Source organism: Cibotium barometz, chromosome 9 (assembly GCF_041138505.1).
Source record: "Cibotium barometz isolate CiBa-2024 chromosome 9, ASM4113850v1, whole genome shotgun sequence".
Taxonomy (NCBI): Eukaryota; Viridiplantae; Streptophyta; class Polypodiopsida; order Cyatheales; family Cibotiaceae; genus Cibotium; species Cibotium barometz.
This window is the reverse complement of record NC_141054.1, coordinates 51,821,254-51,830,547: the sequence shown is the minus strand read 5'-3', so window position 1 is coordinate 51,830,547 and position 9,294 is coordinate 51,821,254. Positions and strand designations below refer to the sequence as shown.

Below are 9,294 nucleotides of genomic sequence, written 5' to 3'. Positions count from 1 at the left end.
GGCACTCTAGGAAGATGATTATGATTATCAACCAAGTGGTCCTCTACCCAATTCATGGAGATGTGTCGATCAACCACTTGACCGAAACTCTCCTTTATGGACTCCTCTCCTTCAAAAATCGTGGCACTACTACTGGCAATACGATTGTTGGCGGGTGTTGAAGGAGTAGCCCCCATAACCAAATGCAATTGAGAGGTGTTGGTTACCTTGCGTGATGTGGCCACTTGTGACATGCCCACTTCTTGTTGCAATATTGCGATCTCATCTTGCTTTCCAGTGAAGCCCTTCGATTGTAATCGTGTCTAAGGAGGCATTTTGCATTGAGGGAGATGCCTTGTTGAAGGTTGCAAGCATGTGGAGGAAGAGGGCGCATTGGAGGGGGGGGGGGCACATGAAGGAGAGGGCGCGTTGGGGGGCACGTGAGGGTAAGTGGTCGTTAAAGGGGGGGCACGTTGAGGGGGGAGGGCTATTTTGAGCCCTTCCTATTATTGTCTAATGGCTTAAAAAGTGGTTAGACAATGATAGGAAGTGCAACGTAGCATGCACATGCCACATGGCACTGCATGTGTAATGCCTGAAGGCGGGCATTACACGTGGTATGCCTATATGGAAAGCATAGTCCACATAGGTATCCACATGCAATGCCCAAGATTGAGCATTACATGTGGCAACCACCGTGGACAACATTGTCCACAGTGGTTACCAAAAAGTGTAATGCCCATGGTTTTCAGGCATAACACATGGTGCCAATGATTTGATGCCATGTGCAATGCCTGACCACGGGAATTACATGTGGTGTGCCTACGTGAAAGAAATGTACACGTAGGCATGCCATGTGTAATGCCCGAGCTCAGGCATTACACGTGGAAGCTGCCACATGGGTTGCGTTGTCTATGTAGGCAGTGGAGAGAGAGAGAGAGAGAGAGAAGGAGAGAGAGAGAGAGAGAGAGAGAGAGAGAGAGAGGGAGGGAGGGAGGGAGGGAGGGAGAGAGAGAGAGAGAGAGAGAGAGAGAGGAGAGAGGGAGGGGGAGAGAGAGAGAGAGAGAGAGAGAGAGAAGAGGGAGAGAGGGAGAGAGGAGGGAGGTAGAGAGAGAGAAAGACAAAAGAGGGAGGAGAGAGAGAGAGGAGGGAGGAGAGAGAGAGAGAGAGAGAGAAGGGGGAGGAGAGGAGAGAGAGGAACACCCATGCCATTTTACAATTGAGAGAACAGAAGAAGGAGGGAGAGAGAGAGAGAGAGAGAAGAGAAGAGGGAGGGAGGGAGAGAGAGAGAGAGAAGAGGGAGGAGAGAGAGAAAAGAGAGAGAGGGAGGAGGAGAGAGAGAGAGAGAGAAGAGGGAGAGAGGAACACCCATGCCATTTTACAATTGAATTTTACAATAAAGCATATAACAATGAGTATATTTGTAGCCAACATGCTAAAAATTTATCAATGTAGCACTAAAAATGTGCACAAAGTTTATGTGGGTGCCATCATTTTGTGGAGATGTTATTGATATGGAAAAGATTTCAAAGCGAACATGAAGCTAACATGGTTTGACTCTGATTTGACTCACCAGATTTAGTAAGATAGGGGTATCAAATGTGGGGATGCTAATTTTTGAATATATATATATATATATATATATATATATATATATATATATATCACATAATTTATTTTTTTGAATCAATATTTTTTAAAAAATAATAATTTTAAAACGATCAAATTAAAAATAGCCAACTTATTTAAGGGTGTTAATCACCATTCATTTCTTGTGTACTTGGTATGTGTTGTGTCATTCTTGCAAAAAACCAACATGTAGCTTATGGATGTTTTTGATCCATTCAAGAGTCACCATTAAGTAGATGTATGGTTCCTAGATCCCAAAATGCTCCACAAGGTCCAACGAGTGTCATGCCATCTTTCAACCACATGAAGTAGCTCCCTATCTCGCTAAGGTGAGCCTCAATGCCTTCCAACCCCAACTATCATGGGGCGTGAATTTCTCTCTCACCCTGCACTTCATCGAGTCCTACCACAACATCATGCACTTCATTGAGTCCTATAGGGGCCCATATTTCCCTCTCACCCTATGCTTCATTGAGTCCTACCATAACACTGATAATTCGGGGGGGGGGGGCTGGGAGGTAGAGATGCTACTGAATGGGTCACAACATAAGGCCACTCTCAATGAGGGTCTACTTAGAAGAAATTACCACCACTAATTGCAAATAAGGTACACCATAGATATCAAGAAGCCTCTTAGCTAACACAGTTCAAAGAGGAAGCTCTTGGTTGTCATTGATTAAATAGCCAAAACCATGAGACCAATCAAAGCACCTAAAACCCAATTACTATATGAAGTGTGTAGGCACCATACCCTCACCATTGACATATGTCCAAGTACATCTCTAGTGGATGGGATGACTGTGTAGGCACCATAACCTCACCATTGACATATGTCCAATTATATCTCTAGTGGATGGGTGGATTGTGGTGGGTGAAATCCTAGTCCATGGTATGATCCATCACCTAGATTCCCTTGAACAGTGCATGCACAAGTGGTTGTTCTACCATTCTTTTGGATAACCCATTCTTATCCGTAACCAACCCATCAAATGATATACCTTAGCATAAAAAGGCCCTCTTTTTTTTTCTCCACCAAACTGAGCAAATATCAAAGAAAGCACAAATAAGAGTCAAATAAAGTGGAGAGTTGGGACTTCTCATGCCATGTTGGGCCGCCCTATCATCTACTACTTTCCTTTTGTTTGTGGGTGCCTAAAGATGATACAAAACCCTCGTCTAACTCAAAGAGGGGTGCTATAAAAGCTTTGGTGATAGGTAAATGTCAAAGAAAGTAGAACTAAGAGTTGAAGAAAGTAAGTAGTTGGAGTTTTCACATGGAGGAGAACACATGGGCACACCTTCAAGCCCTCATAGCCTATACACGATAATTCACAATGACTTTGCACTCAGGCACACACGATAGCTAGTACCTAAATTGAGCCCCGCATCTTTGATAGCTACCCACATACGTCTTTGGATGGGGAGGACATGGTGGGCAAAAGCTTGGTCCATGATATGGCCTATCGCTTGGATCCTCTTCAAATGTGTAGGAACTTCCAAAGATCTTCAAAGAATCCAACTCACGAAGGTCTTCATGGGGCTATTTGCCTCTACTCACAGTAACATTTCATCTCTAAGGTGCATACTCCCTCATTTCCAAGTACCCTTCATCACTTATTTTCAAAAAATCCCCCTTAAGTGATCCATATTAGCATACATGTACTGATCTTCATTTTCTAGAGTGATCTATCTCAGCTTGCCTCTTGTGCTACAATGTTGACTTTCACTTAAGAATTTACATTATAGGTGGGAATAGGATTACAAGTAGAGGTGAGAGTCATGCCCTCATTACATTCTTTTAAAAAGAGAGTTTCTAGGTCTTGACTTCCTTCCTGGGAAGTCTCCTCCTTTTCCTTGTCTTGATTCATCATTTTTTCTTGGCTTAGTGTTGATGTTAGCACATTCTTTTAAAAGAGAGTTTCTAGGTCTTGACTTCCTTCCTGGGAAGTCTCCTCCTTTTCCTTGTCTTGATTCATCATTTTTTCTTGGCTTAGTGTTGATGTTAGCACATTCTTTTAAAAGAGAGTTTCTAGGTCTTGACTTCCTTTAAGGGGAAGTCCCCTCCTCCTTGTTTCCTTTTAGTCATCATGTTTTCTTTGGCTTAGAGTTGATGTTAATAGTCCTTTTCTATATGCTCCATCTTACCATAGTGGTGACACTTCATTTATATGCTCCATCTTACCACACTGGTGACATTTTATTTATATACTCCATCTTACCAAAGTGGTGGTGACACTTCATCTTGGTCTTGCTTCTTGCTCCTCGTCGTGATCTTGGTCCTTTGTGGAAGAATGATTGTTCTCCTATTATAGGTGTAATTCCAACTTTAATCCTTTGGTCTTCTTCCATGAGTGTAGCTTCTATGATTCAAGATTTGGGTTGGGAATATTCTTCAATGTGGCCTCACCAATGGCCCAAACTCTTCACTTGGCATGCTTTTCAATAGGATGATAATGGCACCTTCTTCTTCTATTGGGGAGCCAATATTTGCTTGTTGTTCGTATAATAAAGAAACTCTTTGGAATACTCTTCTACAGCTTTATATATATATATATATATGTTTAGATTCACAGAATGCTTGAAATCTACCAATCATTTGAATAAGGTGGGATTACATTCTTTATATCACATATTTCGTAGGCAGTGTGTACAAGGCCATGAATGGATTCACCGAGCTGTGTGTCTAACTGGTGATTACTAGCAATTTTGGCTTCATGCAAGCGAGTTACAGCCTGCAAAATATTTGAATAAATAAAATAGAAAACATAGGGAAATGTTTTGTTTTATTCAGACCAAAAATAAATTTTAATTAGTCACTTTGGGAACACCCTCTAGCTACTTCATATATCGTGCATGGAGTGGGGGTATGGGTAACGATGTACCTATCCTTGTACGATCTTTCTAGGACTTGGATCCCTACCCGTATAAGTTCCATTAATTGCTGCTTCTATGGACCTTCAAGGGAAGCATAAGAACCCAACTGACTAATTAGCTATTTGAAACAGCCTCCAATTCTATGTAACAAGATGTATTTGTTCATCCTTCAATGATAGGAGGAGCAAGTTCGAAGAAGAAGGATCCTAGAGTGTACAGGGTTGAGCGTCGAGGATCTCTGGATGCCTCTCTCTCTCTAGTGGAGGTGCATATTTTTGCATCTTCTTCAAGAAATTTTGGATAATCTCCATCTGTGCGCGAACCGAAAAGAATAATGCTTCTAATTTACACCGAGTCAAAAACTGCAATGAAGAAGCACAATGAATGAAGGTTCTGTTTCATCATCTCAGATGCGGCAGAAGGTTCTGTTTCATCATCTCAGATGCGGCAGAAGGGTTGATGAAATCTTGAAAAAAAGAAAGGTTTGCCCACTTTTTGAGGAATTTGGTGAGGTAGTGGCTTACCAAGGCGACAATTAGTACTAGTTGGTTTGAGAGGATAATCAGCCACACTGGGTTAGGGAAGAGAGAGGATAAAAAATAGTTTCTTCTTATTCGAGACTTACTACCTATCCTTGAACCTCCAAACTTGATCATGGGGAGAATTCTCCAAAGAACTTTCTTGGCTTGGGAAGAAAAACCCTACATACAAGTTTATATTCCTAATACTAAGATTACGAAAAGTTGGGAAAGAGACACATCTTCGGTTGTAACAGCATTCGATTCAATATCTGATTTTTGTCGAAAATTTGTGAAAGGATCTATGTGGTACAGGAGGCGCAAGATGCAATCTTACTAGATAATATATTGAATGTATGTTATCTTTTCCTTTCAGTTCATTTACAAAAGTAGTATTTTCACTTCTATTAGTTACTTCTCTAGCTATACCTAAAAATATTTTATTATAAACTAGACTCTAGGTGTGAACAACCTTTTAGTCACCAAGAGTCACCTATACTCTTATTAAGCACAAGCTACTCCCCTTCCACATGGCTGAGAGGAGAGAAAGAGCCAAAGGAGATTCACGCTACCCCTTTCTCAAATTTGAATTTTCTCCTCATGTCATTTTAATTTTTGAAAGGAGAGCTATCCCTTCTTGCCTAATGATTTACTTAAGAGAAGAAATAGGCTTACAAGGTTAGCTTCATGATGAAAACTTTAACATGCAGGTATCTCTCTTTCTCTCTCTCTCTCTCTCTCTCTCTCATTCTAAAAAAAGAAGAAGACAAAAGACATTATATGTAAGATACACTTATTTAAGAGTGAGCACACCTCACCTCACATCCCCACCTATTAAAATTTAATCTAAATTAAAATTTAATTAATTAAAATTATGTGTATGTGTGTATATATAAATTTATTTACATTTATAAATACACATATATATGTATCTATAGGTATATGTGTTTAAATATAATAAAACATACTATTATATATAATATATATTTACATTTGTGTATGTGTATGTGTGTGTGTGAGAGAGAGTATTTGTGTGTGGAAGAGAGAGAGAGAGAGGGAGAGAGAGAGAGAGAGAGTTTGTATGTGTGGGAGAGTGTTTGTGAGAAGAGAGAGGGAGTGTGTGTGTGTGTGTGTGAGAGAGAGAGAGAGAGAGAGAGAGAGAGAGAAGCCTTTGTGTTAGAGGAGTGTACGTGGGGGGGAGGAGAGTGTGAGAGAGAGAGAGAGAGAGTGTACGTGGGGGGGTAGATGTGCATGTGTGCTTGTGTGTGTGTGTGTGTGAGAGAGAGAGAGAGAGAGAGAGTTTCAACATTTGAGAGAGAGAGAGAGAGTGCATGTGTACGTGTGAAAGAGAGGGTAGATGTGCATGTGTGTGTGTGTGTGTGAGAGAGAGAGAGAGAGAGAAAGATTACATGTAAGATGCATTGAGACTTCACCATTCATCCCCACCATTAAAATTTAATTAATTAAATTATGTGTGTATATAAATTCGTACACACACCGACCCTTACACACATGTATAGATGCATACACATGTACACTACATACATATGTATGCATATACACACAAGCAAAAACAAAACTACTACTTGTGGGTCAAAAGGAGGCTACAATATGCTGCTGCATGTGCTTTCTTGTCAAAGGGAGGATGACTCATCAACAGGATCATGACAGGAATGAACATGTCCTCTCTGCAATTCGTCTTGTGGCAAGCTTTACAGGTCCCTTAGGAGAGTTTTTTTTCTCTCTGTGCAGGAGAACTTCTTCTACAATTTCCAAAGGTTCCGCTTTTCTCCCTGTCATGGACCACCCACTTAATGAGCAGGACAGTGATAACTGCTTTCCCGGCACTATTGACAAGCTAGAATTTCATAGAGAGGATGAGTCAAGTGGGTGTTCTAAGAGGACATGGTTCCCTCTGCCCAAGCTTCTGTGGATTCTATGGAAGCTGCCCTGTATGTATTCTGCTGACTTGGGCAGACTTGGACCTGGATTTGGGGTCGGTGCGGGCTTTGGATTTGGTATTGGATTTGGGCTTATTGGAGGTTAGGTTTTTCTCTTAATCCTCTGTACTTAGCCTGTAGAATTTCACAGTAATTATGCAGGAAGGGGATATGGAGGCACAAACCAGCATACGGCGTGGATGCACTCTTCATATGGATGAACATTTGTTGATGACTTTTCTTAATTTTCGCGTGCCCTGTTGTGTAGTTTAACAGATGTTAGGATTAGGGTTAGGGTTGGGGTTAGGTTAGGATCCTAGGGTTTGGGATCTAAGCAGGGCTTTGGTGCTGGTTTAATGATGTCTGAGCAGGATAAATCGATTTTGTTATCTTTTTAGTAGTTCTTAATCAAAATTAGGGTTAATTTGTGCGGTCTGCTTAAATGGGCTAGGATAGGCTCCGGGTCAGGTATTTTGGTGTTAGTCTTGATGATTCAAATAGCAGTTTTTTCACCTTGTTCTTGTTCTGACTTGGCAGGTGCAGGGTTTGGGTTTGGACTTCCTGGCATGCAGTTTGGATTAGGGTTCGGTGCCGGCTTCGGGGTCGGAGTGGGCTTCGGCTATGGTCTAGGCAAAGGATGGGCATATGATGAAAATGGTGAACACTGCAATTTGCCAAGCCTGGGTTGCAGATCAAGGTAGGCTGATCGTCATCCATATACCTTTGGGAATGCATACATTTGGTGCTTTAGCGAATTGTTAGTTTGTTGGTGTAGACCATAGTTTCATCATGCATATATAGATAGTCATGGGTGGCAGCCTCACTCATTGATACATAACCTGAACCATTAGGCTTAGGATAGGTTCAGAAGCATCTGCCACGAAAGGTAAACCTGGAACCCAATGGGCAGGCCGGATGAAGATGCATTAACTGCTCGCAGATGTGGAATCCAGCAGGCGCTTGCCCCAGGTGGATGTGGAACCATAATGGGCAAGCCGAAAGGAGCGCTTGTTGTTCATCCATCGGGGGCACCCGTTCAGACAGTTTACATATTTTCTTTTGTACGCAAATGTTTGTAGGTTATTTGGTAAGAGTGGCTTATCAGGCAGTGCCTGGAAAAGTTCAAGTCCTGGCATCCGTTTTTGGTCTGACGTCCACCCCGTGGGTGGCTTTGCCAGGCTGGCCACAGGAACTGCTGAAAGACATCCACGAGCCGGAAAAATTGAGTGCCAACTGAGGGAAGGGTTCCAGCTTTGTGAAAATCAAAAGTTCCTAGCCGCTTCACCTTCAACTGAGCAAGATCTCATGTCGGACGACCCCTTCTGAACCCGGGCTTAGTTTTCACACGTGGGAACTATTAGCTTGTCGACGAATTACCCATACTTCAATTATACATAAGATTTTTTGTTAGTTTTGTCATGATGTAAAAGCTAAGCTTACATTTCAAACTTATAAGCTTGTTGCTGCACACAACCGGGTTAGAAGCTTGATTATACAGATGGGATTTTTGAGCTTCTTGATGTAACCAGCCTCTTAATTAAGGTAAAACTCAGCTTCTTGATGTATCAGGCACACAGATGATACGCAACCTTTTGTTCTGTTTACAGAGATCAAACGGAAGCCATCTGGGGCCAGATATCCTTCCCTAAGAAAGATGTTTCTACTGTTGACAAAGAGGAAACCGGAGCCGTGTGGGACCAGTTCCTCTATAACTCCAAAATCGCCTTTGACTCTGTCGAAACAGGTGACAACAGAAAGAAACAAAGTTGAATGGTTTGGAGGGACCTTGTACTTCAAGTGCCCTGTTTGTGACTCCAGTTGACGAGACCAGGTGTAGCTTACTCATTTGGGGCCAGCAAGCAAGTGCCTCAGCCACGACAGTCAGAAAGAATGCGGTAACGACAGCGCTTCAGTGCTGGTCAAATTGTGTATGAATGGCTATTTTTCCCATAATTATATGCATGGATTAATGCTCCCAATGCTTGGCTATTCAGCTCTTCGAAGGTAAATGTCCTGCAACCTTTGCGGATCCAATAGTGTACCATTTGATTCATTTAGACAAGGTTTGTACATTTATCAGGATTGTATACATTGATAATTTGGGTCGAGAGATCCATATGCCAGTCCTAGTCCAAGGCATTGCTACTCGTGTGTGTGTGTGTGTGAGAGAGAGAGAGAGAGAGAGAGAGAGAGAGAGAGAGAGTTTTCAGTAATGCTGGGTTATTAGAACATCTTCTTTTATTTGGGAATTATTTTGTCATGGGCATCCCGCACTTGGATGCCCCGGGATGAATCAGCCAGGGATCCACTGTAGAGGATCATGGTCAGGTGTCAGTGCATGTCCTGCATATGTA

At 42.0% G+C, this 9,294-nt stretch overlaps 1 protein-coding gene across 2 annotated transcripts; it reads left to right on the top strand.

Moving 5' to 3' along the window:
- Positions 1 to 6,572: 6,572 nt before the first annotated feature.
- On the top strand, positions 6,573 to 9,063 carry LOC147635688 (uncharacterized). Of its 2 annotated transcripts, none has more exons than XM_086803087.1 (3): positions 6,573 to 7,042; positions 7,478 to 7,637; positions 8,119 to 9,063. In XM_086803087.1, exons 1-3 carry the CDS (start codon positions 6,622 to 6,624, stop codon positions 8,264 to 8,266), a joined length of 729 nt encoding a protein of 242 aa, XP_086659213.1. In that variant the 5' UTR covers positions 6,573 to 6,621; the 3' UTR covers positions 8,267 to 9,063. The 2 variants fall into 2 exon arrangements, with proteins under 2 accessions (XP_086659213.1, XP_086659212.1); XM_086803086.1 differs by having other exon boundaries at positions 8,548 to 8,993.
- Positions 9,064 to 9,294: the final 231 nt, after the last annotated feature.

Coding starts and splice junctions, on each gene's coding strand:
- LOC147635688 (XM_086803086.1), top strand. CDS start 6,622: ATGTGCTTTCTTGTCAAAGGGAGGATGACTCATCAACAGGATCATGAC. Junction 7,043..7,477: donor TGGATTTGGGCTTATTGGAG/GTTAGGTTTTTC, acceptor CTGACTTGGCAG/GTGCAGGGTTTGGGTTTGGA. Junction 7,638..8,547: donor AGCCTGGGTTGCAGATCAAG/GTAGGCTGATCG, acceptor TTCTGTTTACAG/AGATCAAACGGAAGCCATCT.